Here is a 19902-nt window from a genome sequence, read left to right as displayed (position 1 = left end):
TTCTGTTCTGACAAATTCTTCAGGCTTTTTTGGTTAGTCCGAATGACAAATCTTTGGTCCAATAAGTAACCCTGCCACTTTTGAACCACTAACACAACTACCATCAATTCTTTCTTATATGTGGACTTGGACTGGGCCTGGCTTGATGGGGGCCTTATCGAAATATGCAATGAGGAAATAGGGTGTCTTAGCCCTTCTGGTTGGCCCACCCTCTTCTATTTATACTGAGGGAATTCACAACTTTGTCCCTCTTTAGTAGAAAGACAACAGTTCATCTCTATATATTTCTAAGTTCCCCCTCAAGTGGAGCATAGATATCTATCATGCTCAACTTGCTCAACATCCAAGTCCAATTTCTTCTTTTTTATTCCCTTAGTGAGAAAATTTGCTAGTTGATCTTTAGTCTTGACATAAGGCAAACATCTTCTCCCTTAAGTGTATCATGTTCATATGTTTGGTGCGGTCGCACTGAACTGGATTGTGGGCAAGGTTCATAGCAGCATTATTGTCAGAATGCAATCTCATAGGTTCTTGGGAACATGGTTTAAAATGTTGCAAAATGTCAGAAATTTATCACCTGACATATGCTGGTGTTGAGACCTAGCTGTAAAAAGCTATTTGATTGAAGCTCAACATCTTGATTCAGGTAAGGGCTAACCCTGTCTCTGTCTCCGTACCATGATTCAGTCAACGGAAATGGAAAAAAAAATGAAAAAGAAATAAGAGGAGAAGAAGCTAGTTTCAAAGGCTGAGGAGTGGCTGATCTGTAAAAAGCTTTGATTTGGAGCTCTTAGGTCTTCAGCAGTTGAGCTAGCTTCAATCCTTTGATTCTTGGTTGCCGTTATTTCGTAGCTTGTAAGATTTGTGAACAGTAAAACAATTTATAACTTAAGTTATAAGTTATAAGAGCCATTATATTATATGTGAAAGTCTATGAAGGGTCCATAGGCTCTCATGATAAAACATTATCAAATGGAATCTTGGTTTAACACTAAACCAAGATTCTCTACCATACATGCAACTCTATAGAACAACTCCATGGGCAGAAGGGAAACATGCTCTAGGTACAGCTGGAATCTTGGTTTAGCACTAAACCAAGATTCTCTACTATACATGCAGCTCTATAGAACAACTTGATGGGCAGAAGGGAAACAAGCTCTAGGTACAGCAGTGTTCCCTAGAATTTGCAGTCCAAACACCAGAGAAATAGAGTCTCGACCTGCTCTGGTACCATGTTAGAGTCAGATTGAACAAGAGAAATATTTGCATGGGTATGTTCGTATGAGAATCACACTCGGAAATTTAATGAATTTCCAACGAAACTTCTAAGCCCAATCAATCTATCACCACTAGTATGAGGAGATTTAATGAATTCATAGACTTGTGAGAATTGAAGGAGATCTCCCTGTTGCAATCCAATTTCACTTGGTCCAATTTTCAGGAAAACCCACTATGCTCAAAACTGGATAGGTTTCTGTTCAATAGAGGATGGGAAAATCATTGGGAAGGTTTGGTTTCCAGGGCGTTGCCTAGTGTCACTTCAGATCACCACCCCATTAGATTAGGAACAGAAATCTTCTTACATGGCCCTGTTCCTTTCAAATTTGAAAACATGTGGTTGACGCATCCAGATTTTATTCGGAAAGTGGAGGATTGGTGGAAGGAGGAACTAAGAGGAATAAGGTGGGAAGGAATCAAATTCCATAAGAAATTGCAAAGATTAAGATCTAAAATAAAGGAGTGGAATAGGGATCATTTTGGAAGGTTAGAAGAAAGGAAACTGGCCCTAATTTCCTAGATTGAAGAGTTGGACAATGTGGAAATTGAGAGAAATCTCCGTGCAGAAGAGAGGGATTTAAGATGGAAATCAAAAAAAGAATTGGAAGAAGTCCTTAAGAGAGAGGAAATATCTTGGAGACAAAAGTCAAGACAAAAATCGACAAAGGAAGGGGATGGGAATACACAATTCTTTCATGCGATCGCAAATGGAAGAAGGCGCAAAAACTTTGTGGCTAGGCTGGAAATCAATGGAGAACTAATATCAAATCAAGATGAAATTGCTAGAATCTTTGTGGACCACTTTAAATCCCTTTACAGGAGACCTCTGGACGATAGATTAAGCTTAGAAGGTTTGGAGTGGCCTTTACTAGATGAGGAGGCAGCAAATTGGTTGGGAAGAGATTTTGAGGAAGAAGAAATAAGAAAGGCAGTGTTCTCTATGAATAGGTCTAAAGCACCGTGCCCAGGTGGATTCACAATGGCTTTCTATCAGGATTGTTAGGAAGTGCTGAAAGATGATTTAATGAAAGTCTTTAAGGAATTCTCAAATACACATATTGTTAGCCCTGGAGTTAATGCAACTTTCTTGGCCTTGATTCCAAATAAAGGTGATGCTAGCCATCCAAAAGATTTCCGACCCATTAGTCTAGTGACTAGTGTTTACAAGATAATTGCTAAAGTCCTATCATTGAGGATCAAAGTAATTCTCCCCTCCCTCATCAGTCAGTATCAAGGAGCTTTTGTTCTAGGGAGACAAATAGTTGATCAAATTCTAATAGCCAATGAATGTGTGAGGAGATGAAGAGATCTAGGAATGAAGGTTTTTTGTGCAATTTGGACTTAGAAAAGGCCTATGATATGGTTGATTGGGGTTTTTGAAAGAAGTTTTGCATCAACGGGGGTTTGGGGAGAGATGGTGCAATTGGATGCTTGTGTGTGTACAATCTTGTCATTTTTCTATCCTTGTTAATGGATTGGTAAAAGACTTCTTCCCAGCTTGCAGAGGGTCAAGGCAAGGTGATCCTTTATCACCCTTCCTTTTTACTTTAGTGGCAGATGTCTTCAGTAGACTTCTCTCTAAGGCAGATAGAGAAGATGATTTTAGGGGTTGGAGAGTGGGTAGAGATAATGTCCCACTTATTCATCTCCAATTTGCAGATGATATCATTATTTTTTGTGGAGGAGACATTAGGAAAGTCGGGAGATTGAAAAATCTAATCAAGAAGTTTGAAAAAGTGTCAAACATGAAATCAATTTGGACAAGAGTTGCATAGTAGGGATTAATTTGGAGGGGATGGTCCTACACAAGATAGCAGATTGCTTAGAATGTCATATTACCCCGTGGCCTCTGACCTACCTAGGGCTTCCCCTAGGTGCAAACCCGAAGGAAAGTAGGTTTTGGAACCCAGTTATAGAAAGATGTAAATAGAGATTGGCTACTTGGAAGAGAAGTTACATCTCTTTGGGAGGTAGGATCCCGCTGATAAAATCAACTTTGGCTAACCTACCCATCTACTTTCTCTCTGTCTTTAGGATTCCACCAAGAGAAGAAAAGAAATTAGAAAAAATTATGAGGGATTTCCTTTGGGAGCCAGGAGAGACTAGAAAGGACCACTTGATAAAATGGGAGGTTGTGTGTAAAAGAAAGGAAGGTGGTTTAGGTCTAGGGAGTGTAAGGAAGAAGGATACAGCTCTGTTAGGAAAATGGTTATGGAGATGACCTCTTGAGAGAGAAAATTGTGGGTTGAAGTAGTGGCAAGTATACATGGTAGATTGAAGAATGGTTAGGATAGGAAGAAGGATACAGCTCTGTTAGGAAAATGGTTATGGAGATGACCTCTTGAGAGAGAAAATTGTGGGTTGAAGTAGTGGCAAGTATACATGGTAGATTGAAGAATGGTTAGGATGCTGGTGTATCGCGTAGGGCTACCTTGGCAGCACCTTGGAAAGCAATTCATAGCCTCCTCTTTCAGTTTCTCAAGTACATCAGGTATGATGTTGGCTCAGGGAATTTAAATCTTTTATGGGAAGACACTTGGTTTGGTGATCGGCCTTTAAAGGAGTTTTTTCCTTCTTTGTATTCTATTTCATTGTATAAAAATAAGATCATTTCAATTTTTTTGGTTCTTCCTTCTTTGCCTTTGAGTCTTAATTGGGATCTCAGATTTAGTAGGGGTTCGAAGGATGAGGAAGCAACTTGTCTATCAAAGCTTCTCCTTCTCCTTGATAGTGTTTTCTTAGAGCTTTTTTGTCCAAATAGAAGAATTTGGTTCCCAAGATCTAAAGGTTCCTTTTCTTGTTCCTCCTTTTTTAAAGCTCTTTGTTGGTCCTCTTCCTCTCTGTCCTTTCCTTGGAAAGAAGTGTAGTTTACGGTGATTCCCCAAATTCAGTCCTTCTAGTGGGAAGTGGCTCTTGGGAAAATTAACACTCTGGATTATTTGCAAAAGAAGAGGCCTTTTCTGTGTATTTCCCTGAATTGGTGCACTCTATGCAAATCTAATGGTGATTCTTGTTACCATTTACTAATTTCCTGTTCTTTTGCTACAAATATATGGGATTGGTTTTTCTCTTTGTTTGGGTGCAGGTGGAATATGCCAACGGAGATAAAAATGCTGTTTGACCCATCTACCTTTGTGTTACCAAAGAAGAGGGGAAGAGTAATGTGGAGGTACACTAGAGCAACAGTGGTGTGGACCTTGTGGGAAGAGAGAAATGATAGAATCTTCCAAGAGAAAGAAAGGAGCAAACAACAAATTGTGGAGTGTGTAATGACTAGGGTTATACACTGGCTACAAATGGTGAAACTATTCAAAAATTTCACATTTGATGATATTTGGAGGAATTGGTCTTTAGTGGCTTCTAGCTCAATGCAAAAGGTTATGGCAAGGTTGGCTTGGGCTCTGTTGAAATAATTTAGTGTTTGTGTTAGGGTCTATTTGGCTTGTTAAAGCTTTTTTTTTTTTATTTTCTGTTATTGTACTCACTTACAGCAGGGGCACAAGAGTCTTTTCCCTTCTTATTTCTGCCGCCCTATATAATATAATAGAAGTTGGCACCGCCAGTATTGTTCCATTGCTCCAAACCTTTTCTTCTTCCTTTCTTTCTTCTTCTCTTCTCTCTTCTTCCCTTCTCTTCTCTAGTTCCTCATATTTCAATCGGATTTATTGCCAAGATGGTATCAGAGAAAGAATGTTGAATCTAGGCGACCAAGTTTTCTCTTCAAGTTGCTGAATCTGGGTGGAACAGAGGATTGAATATGGGCTGATCAAATCAGATCTGCAACAGGTACAACCCTAATGTTTTCTTTCTTCTTTTATTTCTTTCCTTGGTCATGTACCAAGTGGAGAACAAATGAATCCAAACCACTGAATGTCGGCAGACTTTTGTGAGGGTTATACCTCTTTTATTTGTTGGATCGTGTGATCCTGTACCTGTGAAAAGGTGATTGTAGGTCACAGATGACTCGTTTTCTCTGCTCGTTAGTCTGATTTCATGTGTGGTAGGATCTCTCTTATTGATTAATGTTGTGGTGGAACTTACTGCAAAACCAGTAGGTTGGGACTGTTCTTCTTGCAGATCTGAAAATCAGTCTCGTCATAGTTCTTCTTTGGAAATTGGTGCTGTTTTTTGTGCTCAGATTAAGTCCAGAACTGAATTGTTGTGTGTGGAGCTTTTGTCAATATAAGGAGGGATCCTAAGTTGAGAGTTTAGATAAAAAAACTGTGTGTTTACCATGTCGTCTGAGAATTCTGCTACTTCAGAGATTTTAGGGAGTCATAATGGAGTGAGTGGGGGAATGCATATGAATTTCCCCATGGCTGTTATTCCCTTTGATGGTCTGAACCATCTTGAGTGGTCTAGGGGAATAAAACTCAACATCACTGCTTGGGGGAAAATAGGATACATCAATGGGAGAGTGAAGGAACCAAAGAATGGAAGTGCTGAATATGATAGGTGGAACCAAAAGAATAGTATGGTGATGTCATGGCTCTTGGTTTCCATGTTGCCACAGGTAAGGAAGACTTTTATGTGGGCTGAAACTGCTTGTGATATATGGGAACAAGCAAAGTCCACCTATTCAGAGTAGAGACACTATGCCAAGATATACCAATTGCAAATTGAATCCTCTACTTGCAAGCAGGGGGAGAGGAGTCTCTCGATGTACTATTTTGATTTGACATCGATATGGAAAGAACTTGATCACTACCATAATGTACTATTGCTAAGAGAAAGGGTGTTAGATCTTGTACCACTAATCATCCTATCTCTAATTTTGTGTCCTATTTTCACATTTCACCTTCATTCCGTGCATCCTCTTTTCTGTGGACAGTGTTCCCGTTCCTAAGAATGTGGTAGAAGCTTTATCTAAACCTGAATGGACAAATGCAATGCAGGAAGAAATTGATGCATTACACAAAAATGGCACTTGGGAGTTGGTGGATCTTCCTGAAGGGAAGGAACTAGTGGGTTGCAAGTGGGTGTTCACAGTGAAACACAAGGTTGATGGAACTGTTGAAATGTACAAGGCTAGATTGGTTGCAAGAGGTTTTACACAGGTTTATGGAGTGGACTATGCAAAGACTTTTGCTCCAGTAGCCAAGATGAACTCTATCAGGATTCTTCTTTCATTGGCAGCAAATCTTGATTGGGAACTTCACCAATTGGACATCAAAAATGCTTTCTTGAATGGTGACATGGAAGAGGAAGTGTACATGACCCGACCTCCAGGTTTTTGTGCCAAAGGCAGTGAGCAAAAAGTGTGTAGGTTAAAAAAATCTTTATATGGGTTGAAACAATCACCTCGGGGTTGGTTTAGTAAGTTCCACTTAGCAGTTCAACAGACGGGGTTCAAACAATGCCAATCAGATCACACTCTATTTGTGAAAAAAGGTGAAGGGAAAATTGCAGCTCTAATTGTGTATGTGGATGACATAGTGATCTCGGGAGATTGGGAGGCTGAAATACGGAGACTAAAAAAATTCTTTGCCACTCAATTTGAGGTGAAAAATCTAGGCCCCTTACGTTATTTCCTTGGAATTGAAGTTGTCCGCTCTCACAAGGGCATCTTTATTTCCCAACGGAAATATGTACTAGATCTACTAGAAGATATAGGCAAGTTGGGGGGTAAAACCAATTGACTCACCAATTGAATCTAATCATCAGCTGGGAGACAGTCAGGGAGAGTTTTTGAAAGATGTGAAGAAGTTCCAGAGACTCGTAGGGAGACTCTTGTATTTGTCTATAATAGGCTTGATATTGCTTATGCAGTGGGTGTCCTTAGTCAGTTCACGCACAATCCTAGGACAACTCACTTTGAAGCTGCAAAGTGGATCCTTAGATACCTCAAGAAGTTTCTCGGAGCTGGTTTGTTGTTCCAGAAACATGGACACTTAAAGGTGGAAGTATATACTGATGCTGATTGGGTAGGAGCAGTTGATGACCAAAAGTCTATCACTGGGTATTGTGCCTTTGTAGGAGGAAACCTGGTCACATGGAGAAGTAAAAAACAAAGTGTGGTGGATAGATCTAGTGCTGAAGCAGAATATAGAGCGATGTCTCATGGGGTTGCTGAAATCATGTGGATAAGAAATCTGTTAGGTGAACTGGGTTTTGCAGTGAGCAAACCCTATGTCACTCTACTGTGACAATAAAGCTGCCATCAATATTGCTGCTAATCCAATTATATAAAAAAAAATATTGCTGCTAATCCAGTCCTGCATGATAGGACAAAACACATTGAATTGTACAAGCATTTTATTAGAGAGAAACTTGTAAATGGAGAAGTGTGTACTCCATATGTCAGCTCAGAAGAACAACTTGCAAATATCTTCACCAAAGGTCTTCATCATGTGCGACACAATGATTTATGTTACAAGTTGGGCATGATTGACATCTATGCTCCAACTTGAGGGGGGGTGTTGAAATAATTTAGTTATTTGTGTTAGGGTCTGCTTGGCTAGTTAAAGCCTTTTTTTTTTTTTTTTTGTTATTGTACTCACTTACAATAGGGGCACAAGAGTCTTTTCCCTTCTTATTAATATAATAGAAGCTGGCGTCGCCAGTTCTGTTTCATTGCTCCAAACCTTTTGTTCTTCCTTTCTTTCTTCTTCTCTTCTCTCTTCTTCCCTTCTCTTCTCTACTTCCTCATATTTCAATCGGATTTATTGCCAAGAGGCTCCTCCCATTGAAAGATTTTTGAAATTAAACTTCGATGGGAGTAGTTAAGGCAACCCAGGCCCAGCTGGAATAGGAGGGGTCATCAGAGACAAGGAAGGAAACTTAAGAGCACTCTTCTCAGGACCAGTGGGGAATGGAGACTCCTTAAAGGCAGAATTGTACACAGCCCTACAAGGTGTATAGATTGCAAGAGAGTTAGGATTGGAAAATTTGGTGATAGAAGGGGACTCCAAGGTGGTGGTGGGTTGGCTAAAAAACCTAGATTCAGTGATCTGGGTTTACAGAAATGAATTGAAGAAACTCAAATGGTTAACTTAAAAGATGGAGGTAACTATACAGTTGGTGGGGAGGGAGGCAAATGCTTTTGCTGATTCTCTAGCTAAACAAGGGGTAACTAGGGAACACTTGTACTGGGCCCAATTGTAACTTTATGAGGCTTTTGTATCAATGAGTGAGGCTGCACCTCGAGCCTCATATTCGGATGCTTGTAACGAACTATTTATCATTCACTTCTAATGATATCAATTGAATTTTATCTATAAAAAGAAAAAAAGAATCACACCTGGAAAAGAATATTTATATTAATAAAGGACAATTCTGTCCTTTCATTAGAAGTAAATACAAATAAATTACAAATGATCTAGTGTACAAGATGCATAATACAATGGCGCTCCCAGATATAGAAAAATACAATATTATCCCTCATCTCTTCTATGCCTCCAAGGTAACATAAGGCTCTAGGGTAGATCATCAGAAACATGGAGTGTTACTTTTTCCAAGGTGCAACCTACGTAATTATCCAATTAACTCAAGCATACAACCTTTGTATATACTTAGGTCCTTGTTAGAATGATTTGTTTAGCTTTAAATTGTAGAAAGACAATGTGTAATAAAATCTATAAGATTTTTGCCTACTACCAACTTCATTGCTATTCATATAATTGATGAAATGAACTTCTATTTTGATTTTTGACAAGGTTTCATATACTACCACCCATCTTTGTATATATATATTTTTCTTATTCTTGTCAGCAAAAGAAAATTGCTGGTCTACTTGGTAAGTGGCTTATGTTAAAACTTTTCAAAAGCTGACTAGGATTCTGGGAATTGTTAGTATTGCACAATGTTAATAGTATTGCATATCTGTTCCTTTTAATTGCTAGGTTGTTTATGTTTCCACCTGTAATTCTGATATACCATTTCTCTGTCTGGCTACTTGTAAATTGTTTTTTCCTCTTTGATGCTAGATTTTGAATTTATGACTAACATATTTGGTCATATTATTTGATAAAAGTTCATGATTTGCAGGAGAAAAATCTCAAGGAGCATTTTGATAACATTCCTACTCCAGATGAGCTTCATGCTTTGGGCATGGAGGGTTTTAATGCTGGTATTATTCTAGTAGATGCAGATAAAGATAAGAAGCTTTCCATGCTAAAGCAGCTGATTGTGGCATTGGTGAAAGGATTGAATTCAAATCCAGCAGCAATGATTAAAAAGATTGCTGGTTTGGTAGGTATTCCAGCCTCCTCCTGTACAATTGTTAGAATCTGTATTTCTTTATCCAGTTACTTTGTCGAGGCTGCTCCCTTTGTTTCATTCCCAGTATCTTTAGTTAATCTTTGTTTGTTTATTTTTCTTTTTTCCTTTTTGAGTTATTTTAGTTGCACAACTCTGGAATTGCCTATGTGGAGCCAATTCAGAGGTTTTTCTTTATTTTCTAAATAAAAAGAAAATTTCCATGTCAAAATTGGTTGAGTGGAATTCTACTAATTGCTTTTACATGCATTGAGAAAATTTTCTTTAAAATGTAGACATATGTGCAGATAGGTAGATGAATAGATAAGAGTAAAGGTGTAGGGTGTGGAGTATGAAACTGGGGAGTTGAGCGTTGTTTGGAAAATGGTTATGGAAACTTCATAGGGATACTAAAACCTTGGAGTTCTTTATTTGTTTTTTGGATAGCTAACTCGTGTTTTATTTAGTAGAAAAAATTTAGATTTACAACTATTGGGCAGTCTCCACTACCCCAACCAATTCATAATCTTGTGTTATCTTGGGGATCCACATCCATTGAAGTAAACCCCCAAAAATGTTGGTTTCTATTTTACCCCTGTTTAGTAGCTAGTCTCTTCCATGCTATTTGCCAATCTTGGTGTCCATGCTACTTGATTCCCTAGTCCTGTAAGTGCTTTATCTTGCTTCTACATGTCTATATAGCCATGGTCCTGGTTTATTTTGTGTGATCCAACTCACCATTGTTCAAGAATCACCTTCCATTATAAGATCTTTAAGTTTAACGATTTTCCAGCTTCACCAAGCAAAAAAAAAATAAAAAATAAAAACAAAAAAGATTTTCCAAGCTTCAGCCCCTGATATAATGCTAGTAACCCTTCCCTTGATGATTTTCCTTGGCTCGTAGGTCCTAAGAGGAGTGCAAGCACCAGTTTGGGGAGATGTATTAAGGTGTATACGAGTTAAACACTAATTTATATTTCTAATGTCTTTGGGGCTTCCCCTTGCAAGAACTTTACAAGGGTGTTGAAAAGGATGGCGTCGAATGGGATTTCTCAACATGGATTAGCTGAACTGAATGGTAATTGGGAAATAATGAGGCCATGATGGAGATTGAACATGTTGAGAATATTAGGGCTGTTCATAAGAATGCCCAACCCGACCAAACCGACCAACCCGAGTCAGCCGGGTTTTCATCTGTACCGGTCGGTTTCGGGTTGGGCACATACATAAACCAAAATCATGGGTCGGTTTCGGTTTTCTTGCGTGAAAACCGAAACCAACCCGACCCGAACCGAACTAGTATTCTACTAGTTTGGTAGTTCCTACTTCCTAGTTTGAATAGTTTCCTAATTCCTATTAGTCTTCTACTTTTAGACTTCTACTAGAACTAGAACTCTAGAAGGCCCATTTAGGCAATTACAATTAGAATTCAATTAGGTGTCCTTTTTTAGTTTTTTACCTAGATTAGAATTTAGAAGATTTCTAAATTTTTATTTTATTGATTTACCTACCTAGATTTACCTAGTTTTTTACTCTAGAAGGACCATTATTGACACTTGTTTTTACATGAAGAATTTATTGATTTTATTCTTTACCTGAATTAAATTTAGATTTATCTTGGACTCTTGAATATCAAATTATCAACTAATTCATATTTTATTTGGCTTTGTACAGGAACAAAACCGAAACCGACCCAAACCGACCCAACCCGACTCAAATCGACTAGGTCGGTTTGGCCTGTTAGTGGATCGGTTTCGGTTCCCACCTTAGCTAACCCGACTGGGTCGGGTCGGTTGGGAAAATCCCAAGAAACCGACCCAACCCGACCTGTGAACACCCCTAGAGAATATGTAATGCCAGGGGTCTTTTGATCTTTTATTCATCTATTTGTATTTGGGTGCCCAATTAAGGGCTTTCTTGTAATTTCTCATCATAATATAAATATCATGTATTAGGGTGTGAATAGTAGTAACACACTCCTTGTTCTCGTAACTTTCTCTCTCTTCTCTTCTCTACCCAACTCAACCTTGAATCTTGCAACTTGGTATTAGAGCACCTCATAGTCTCTTAGGAAATCCCTTGTTGACCTACACTTGAAGGGTGACCTGCTGACATTAGACTGCTGCTGGATGACATCAGCAATTGGGACAGGTGGTGGCAAAACTCTTGAATCTGGTTCACTTTTGTATTCCTTGATTTTAGAAACATTTTTGTATGAATTTTGTGGTTGTTTGAAACTTCTGTGATTTTTCAAGAAAAATTTGCAGAAAATACAGATTTGATGTTGAAGCTTTTTTTTGCATGTTTGGTGGAAATTTTCTCTGTAAAACCTAGACTACTTGGGTCATTTTACATTTTGGGGATGGTGGGAAGTGGTTTTGTGTTTTTCTAAGCCCTAGAAAAGCGAATGTTGACACAACGAATGTTGAGGCAGGATCAGTAGGAACGATTCTTCAGCAAGAACCTGGGATTCTTCACCAAGAATCGAGTAGGGTGATGTGAGCACAACTTCTAATTGTTTCTTCACCAGGAAACAATATCAAGAACACTTCTTGATCGCTCCAGCAGGTGGAGATCGAATTGGGATATCGCTAAGAACTGAGGGAGAGAAGAGACTACAGAGAGGAGTGTGTTCTCTTTGTGGATTTCGCCCCCTATTTATAATCCATTTAGGATTAGCTTCCTAATTTGATTAGGAATGAGATTTCCTAATCTAAATCTTGTATTTAGATTTGGACTCTCAAGTTGATAAAACCTATCTTATCCAACTACTAATCCCAGTTAGATTATAAATCCAAAATTGGCCCAATTTAATTAAACCATTTAAGCCCAGTTCGAAATGGGCTTTAGGTCCATTAAGTCATGTTGCTTACTTAACCCATTAAGTGCTGGCTAGTTTGGTTCTCTTTGTATGGCGTGTGACCCTAGCATTGATCTACACATCAACCACATGGGTTCAGCCTAGCCTTTGTTATAAGGCCTGGCCGAATTCATTGTAAATCACAGCGAACCCCCGAATCCATCAACATGGGCTCTTAATGGGCCCAACATTTACACTAAATGGTCATTGGGTCGAGCCATCTTGTGAAAACCCAAGGACTATGGGCAAATGCAAGATTAGCCCATCAGGCATTACTCTCAATGGCCATACACTTAACCTCTCAGCCCATAATGATCAAACACTGCCCGACAACAGAGGACCTCTCCCTCGGCTGCAAGGTACAGTGCTGCACTCTCTACTCACATGGATCTTGAGGAATTAAAACCTTTCGCAAACCAATTTGAAACCATAATATATAAGTATATCTTTATATAAATATATTTTGCGAAACCAAATTTCAAACACATTTGAAATCCACTGTCGGTAGTTCAGGTTTCTATCAGAGAGAGTGCATTTCCCCGATCATTCACTTTGTCCGACAAAGGGGCTGATCCTGTCACTATGATCACCCACTTAGGTGAATTCTCGAACTGCCCCAACATACCCAGGTTTTGACCCGGTAAAGGATTTCAGTGATTGGCATATCAAAGACAGCCCAATCCGATACCTAGTGCAGTACCATAATCGAGTCTAGGGGTCAGGTGTAACATTCCAGTTTAGTCCATCTATTTCCAAAGTCCGGGGCAATATTGGAATTTGGTTCGGTTCAAGGTTTCAAGAAAACCCACACTACATGTACCTCAGGTCTCACCTTGGCAGCTGAGACAAGCCACCCAACCAACCTGGCAGCACATCAGTGTCAGCCTTGGCAGGATAAATCTCCCCAGATCTATTCAACGGTTGTGAAGATTCTAAACTAACACGAGTCTCATAAGTGTCCAGTTTAAGGGTATTACACAGAAACATACCATAATAACATGAATAAATTATGCACTTTATTCATTTACAATAAATGACAATAAGTACATCAATCTGATTGGAGCTAAGGGCATACACTGTCTAACAGAAATTGGTTTCCACTTACTGGTGTCTTGCCAATTTGCAAGGTTTATTTGGGAGTGGGCCTTTTCTCTCTTTGGGTGTAGTTGGAATCCTTCATTAGACATGTAGAGTCTATTCTCCCCTTCTTTTTTTAGTTGGAGAGTGAAAAGAGGAAGGACTATGTGGAGGGGACTTGGGGCTACAGTATGTTGGTCACTATGGTAAGAAAGAAACTCCATGATTTTTTCAGAAGTTGAGAAAGGGGATAAAGAACTGAGGGCTACAATTCATATTAGGGTTGTACAGTGGCTGAAATCCTTAGTGCTCTTTACAGATTACACAGTGGATGACATGCTGAGGAAGTGGGGTGAAATTGCAAACTGTTCACAAAGCAAACCGGTAGTGAGTGTGCCTTGGACCCCCCACCTGCTGGATTCTTAAAACTGAATTTCGATGGGAGTAGTAGAGGGAACCCTGGACAGTCAGGGATTGGAGGTGTCTTCAAGGATGAGAATGGGGTCATTTTTGCCTTGTACTCAGGCCCAATTGGAGTGGGGGACTCCCTTAGAGCTGAGATTTATGCAGTTATGGAAGGGATCCAGAAAGCCAAGGAGATGAATATCAGAAAACTCATAATTGAAGGGGACTCAGAGGTGGTAATAGGGTGGCTGAATAAAGATAATAGTAGCCTATGGAATTACAGTAATGAGAGAGAAAAATTTTAGTGGCTGGTGAGGGAGATGGAAGTGAAGATGAGGTGGGTTCAAAGATCAACTAATTCTTTAGCTGATGGATTAGGTAAACAAGGGGTAGAAAGGGACTCAATGTTTTGGGCTAAATTGTAAATTACTGTTTCTTATTTCCTTTTCTTTTTCTCGAGGGCTCAAGTTGTATTTGGAAGATAAGAGTGCTTGTCTTCCTCTTTGTAATTACCTTTTGCTGATTTAATGAAGTTGCTAATGAATTTGTTATTGATAAAAAAAAAAAAAGAAACCAATAGGGTGTTTGAGTTCCTAGCTGGTCTGAATTCTGAGTATGACATTTTGAGACAACAACTTCAAACAAGAGATAGTGTGACCTTACCACAAGCCTACTCTCTAGTGCACAGTGAAGAGAGTAGAAGGAAGGTTATGTTGCAGCATCAGCCCCTTGAATCAACCTTGGCAGCAACTAAACCCAAGTTTGGGGGTGATAAGGAGAGAGATATGAAGAAAGAAGACAAGAGGGACCTAATATGTGAACATTGCAAGAAACCCAAGCATGCCAAAGAAACTTGTTGGAAGTTACATCCTCATCTAGTTCTAGATTCAGACAAAGAAACTGGCTGAATAAAGCCTTGTCTTGGACTAAAACAGTCCCCTAGAGCTTGGTTTGATAGATTCAGACAAGCCCTTGAAAAGTTTGGCTATGTGCAGGGCTGCATGCTCAGTTAGATCACATTTTGTTTATTAAGAAGGTGGATTCTTCCTCAACTTTGCTTGTTGTATATGTGGATGATATTGTAGTGACAGGAAGTGATAACAGTGAGATTGAGTCTCTTAAGCAACTTCTTCATCAAGAGTTTGAGGTAAACGACCTGGGAGAGGTACGATATTTCTTGGGTTATGACATAGCTTGGTCCAGGCATGGGATCTTTATTTCTCAAAGGAAGTATGTCCTTGATTTGTTGGAGAACACAGGAAAGTTCGGTGTTAAGCCAGCTGACACGCCTATTGAACAAAATCACAGGATTAGTGCAGAAGGTGGAGAGCCTCTTGAAAATAAAGTTATGTTCTAACGGTTAGTTGGAAAACTTCTCTATCTTTGTCTCACATGACCAAACATCAACTATGTAGTTAGTATATGCACTCTCCTAGAACTACTAATCTACTTGCTGTTGAGAGGATATTGGCATATTTGAAGAGTTGTCTAGGCAGAGGTGTACTATTTAAGGATAATAATTACATGAAGATAGAAGTTTATATAGATGCTGATTGGACCAGTTGTGTTGATGATAGAAGGTCTACCTCTGGATATTGTGCTTTTGTAGGAGGTAATCTTGTTTCTTGGAGGAGTAAGAAACAAAATGTTGTTTCTCGTTCCAGTGCTGAAGCTGAATATCGGTCCATGGCAAATGGTGTGGCTGAAATACTATGGTTGAAATCACTGTTTTAAGAGTTGGGTATTGCCTATGAGAAACCCCTAATGTTGTACTGTGATAATCAAGCTATTATTAATATATCCCATAATCCGATGCTACATGACAGAACTAAGCATATTGAAGTGGATCGAAATTTTATTAGAGAAAGGGTTGCATCTCATGAAGTATGTCTTCCGTATATCACCTCGAACGTGCAGCTTGCTGATGTTCTCACCAAGGCGGTTTCCAAGAAGAAGTTAGAAGTGGATCTATGCAATCCGGGAATGACAAACATATATTCCCAATTTGAGGGGGGAGTGTAGAGAACACTGATGTGGTCCCCATGATATTGTACTCGTATGACTATAGTCAGCGGTTAGTTGTTAGTTGTTAGTTGTTAGTTGGTAGTTGGTTTATTTCAGTCAATCTTTAAGTCAGTCTTTAATTATTAGTCTTTTATTTTTGCCATGTAAGCAGTAAGGGTATTTCAGCCCTTTTATCTTTATTTGAGAATTAATATAAATAGTAAGAGAGGGGCGGCAAATCAATGATTCTCTCCTTTTCTAATCTCCCCTTCGAAATCTTCTTCTCCTCCTCTCCTTTCTTCTCTTATCCTCTTCCTCTTTCTCATTTTTTTTTCTTGTTAATTGAACACTAAAACTAGGACTGATTGTAGTCTTATTCGACTACAGAGTGGAAGGACTTAGAAGATTGTGAGCAGTACCAGAAGTACATTGAGAATACAAGGTTTTTGATTTCTTGGCTGGTTTGAATCTTGAGTTCGATATCACTTAGCAACATATTTTGAGTGCAGACATTTTTTCCCTTGTAGTTGCCTATTCCTTCGTAGTAAGGTGAAGAGAACAAAAGGGCTGCTATGATGCAACCTACCATGATTGAGCATTCTACATTCACGTCTTCAAGATCCAAATAGAGCACTAGTAAGCACATTGTTAATGAGAAGGTTGGTGGTGTAACTTGTGAATATTGCAAGAAGCCAAAACATACCATGGAAAGATACTAGAAACTTAACCCCTACTTGAACTTGAAAGATAAGACTGGAAAAAGGGTAATGCACATTTGGCTACAGTTGGTAATAATGTTCAACCTTCTAATATTCATGCCCCTTTCCATGACTCCTCTAATGTAAAATGGATAAACTTTAGAGTCTCCTATTGCAACTAGAGAAGAGTGGGGCATTTACCTCCATTGGTTCTAGTAATCCTTGTAGTGCATATGCTACTGCACTTGCTTGTTCCTCTCTTTGTAGCCCCTAGATTGTAGACTCTATGGCTACTGCCTGCATGATTGGTATGCCTTCATATTTTACTTCATGTAATCTAACTCCTAGGAAAGGTAAAATTATTGTTACTGATGGATCTTAGACTCCAATGTCTGGTCTAGGTGAAATCAAGCTTACCCACAAGCTTTCCCTAAGGGTTGTCCTTCATGTACCTCAATTACATAAAAATTTTCTATCTATTGATTCTCTTACGAAATCCCATAATTGTTTTGTGACCTTCCCCATGCATTGTGTTTTTAGGACTTGAGCATGGCGACGATGATTGGAAGTGGACATGAGGTCAATGGAGTCTATCTTTTTGACCAATCTTTAAAACAAGGGTTGCTTCCCTAGATTGAGTTTTGTTCTAATGAGAAATTGAGTCTTGGCCATATGTCTTTTGGTTCTGTAAAACTTTTCTAAATTTTTTTAGTTCAGTGCCAAACTTGAGTCCTCAATGTGAAGTCAATCATTTGTCAAAACAATGTAAAACCACATGTTTTGCGAGTAATGGAAGTAATGTTGCTTTTCATTTGATACGTACTAATGTCTAGGGTTCATATATTATTCCTTGTATGGGTGGATACAAGTGTTTCATTCTTTTCATTGATGAGTGCACTCAGTTTATATGGCTCTTATAGAGAGATTGGGCCGAATGGGTGTTGGAGTTGTTGTGGCTCAGATCTCTTCTAGAAGAGATGGGAATTGATTATTGTTAGAATTGCTAGAATTAGTTAATAGGGGCGTTATTGTCTTTTTCATGTTATTTTTCTCTTTTATGTCTGTTGTAACTTGTCTAAGGGTATTGCAATCATTTCAGCTTTAGTAGAATGATAATACAACTTGGGTTGACAGTAAGGAAAAAATTATTAGATTTCTCCTTGCTAGTCTTCCTCTTTTCTTCTCCTTTTCTTTTCTTTCCCTTCTCTTTCTCTTCCTATCTTCTCTTTCTTTTTCTTATCCTTTTTCTTCACCTTTTCTTTTCTTTATTAAAGTTGGAACAATTATGATAGGCAGTTGATGTTGCATTGTGATAGTTAGGCTACCATCAACATCGCTCATAACTCGGTTCAGCATGACAGAACCGAACATATTGAGGTAGACAAGAGAGAGAGTAGCCTCATGAGAATTTTGCCTCCCTTTCATCTCTTTAGAGGAACAACTAGCAGACATCTTGACCAAGGGAATACCTAAGGCGAAGCTTTAACACTATATAAGCAAGCGGGCATGATTGACATCTATGCTCAACTTGAGGGGGAGTGTAGAGAGACTGGCCGAATGGATCTTAGTTTGGTTCAGTTATTTATTGGCTTTATTTCTTCTTTAATGGTTCGTTCTTATGCTTTTTGGGTCAACCGTCTAACCAGGGGTGCTAGTGTAATTTCTCTTTTATTTGTTCCAACACATATATAAAGGGATTAAAGGGAGTGAGAGGGACAATTTTCTACTCTCTTCTTTTCCCCTTTTTTTCCTATTTCTTCTTTCTCTCGAACAACTCTTCCCTCTTCTTCCTTTTTTCTTTCAAATTCGGGGCGAGGCATCCACTCCCCGTTGGGGATGGGTAATCCCCGAATTTTCCCCGCTTCAAGGCAACCTCTTTAAAATTATTTTTTTTGTGGACAATTTACACATAATATATGAATTTGGGGTATTTTAGGAATTGAATTATAATACTTTGGGGGTACTTCAAAAACGGAATTATGGGATTCATGGATTTTAAGAATTTAGGGAAAACTTAGAGATATTTTAAATATCATTATTAAACCTAGAGATATTTTACTAATTTTACCTTCGGGTTTGGGGAATTATATACAAAACCTGCCCCCACCCCGTCCTTGGTTAGGGAAAAAAATATTTTCCTTGTCCCCGCCCCGTCCCCGTTTAGGGTCAGGGAAAACCGGTCTTGTTCGGGGAGGGCGGGGCGAGGCGAGGCCCCGGTTTTATGGGGGAAATTGCCATCCCTAAATATGATTTGAAAATGCCAAGGAATATTTTTAAAAACATTTGTGGGTGTTTCTTGAAGGACTAGGAATTATTCTCCAGAGCTCATGTAGTCACACTCTACAACAAAACTGAGTTGTTGAGAGGCATAATAGACATTTGGTTGAAGTTGCTCAAGAGTCATTGTTCCAAACGCATGTTCCCACTCGTTTTTGGGGAGATGTCGTTGAGATAGCTATTACCTCATTATTCGATTTCTATCGAGGACTCTTAATCTTTAATCTCCTCATCAGGTTATTTTCCTCGAGGAGCCCACCTTCAATTGACCCCTCAAGATTTTTGTATGTCTATTTTGTTTATGATATGAGTCCCTCTAGGCATAAATTTGATCTTAAGTCCATTAGATGTGTTTTCCTTGGTTATTCTAGTTCCCAAAAGGGCTATAGATGTTTTGATGTTCATTTTGGAAGGAGCTATGTGTTTTCTTCTAGTCATCTTGTCATTCTCTTTAGGGTGTGAGTGGCAATGAAGATTGAACTCCCTTTTGCCTTCTTGTTCCTATTTCAATACTTCTTAGTTCATCTTGTTCTTGTATTTGGCTATTTGCGATGTTAGTATTCTTTCGCCTCCTCCTCTTGTGTATCAGCCTTGGTCTTGGTAGTAGTTCTTCATTAGGTGAAGTAAGAGGGTGGCTCCGAAGCTGAATGTACATTGGAATTTGAAACCTAGACTTGTATAATTTTGAACCTGCATCTCTTCTTCATCTTGATTCCCCTAGTGCTTCTATTATTGAACCTAATGCCATGAATCTTAACCTTGATCTTCCTATTGCCATTTGTAAGAAAGAAAGGAAATGCACCAATTATCCCATTACTAACCATGTTTCTTATGATGCTCTCCCACCCTCCTATTGTTCTTATATTTCTGCCATATCTTCTATTTACATCATTTGTAATGTTACAAAAGTATTGCAATCACTTCACTAGAAGGAAACTATGAACTAAGAGATAGAGGCCCTTATAAAGGACCCTACTTGGGAGGTTTTTGTTCCCAAGGATAATATTATTGTTGGATGCAAATGGGTATTAAAGACAAGGTAGATGGTTCAATTGAGAGATATAGGTATGACTGGTGGCTAAAGGGTATACTTAGACCTATGGCATT

At 38.9% G+C, this 19902-nt stretch overlaps 1 protein-coding gene across 9 annotated transcripts in view; it reads left to right on the top strand.

Annotated features, from left to right (window-relative positions):
* The window catches only part of LOC148877512 (serine/threonine-protein kinase EDR1-like), a 164759-nt gene that overhangs the window by 25017 nt on the left and 119840 nt on the right, over positions 1-19902 (top strand). For all 9 annotated transcript variants that reach the window (XM_088942079.1, XM_088942073.1, XM_088942072.1 and 6 more), the window contains one exon: positions 9265-9468. In XM_088942079.1, the coding sequence (XP_088798205.1) occupies positions 9265-9468 (204 nt within the window). The remainder of the gene's footprint in view (positions 1-9264; positions 9469-19902) is intronic.

Source organism: Nelumbo lutea, chromosome 1 (assembly GCF_056320005.1).
Source record: "Nelumbo lutea isolate HS-2025 chromosome 1, American lotus-T2T, whole genome shotgun sequence".
NCBI classification, from domain to species: domain Eukaryota; kingdom Viridiplantae; phylum Streptophyta; class Magnoliopsida; order Proteales; family Nelumbonaceae; genus Nelumbo; species Nelumbo lutea.
The sequence above is the reverse complement of the archived record's forward strand: the minus strand, read 5'-3'. Positions and strand labels throughout refer to the sequence as shown.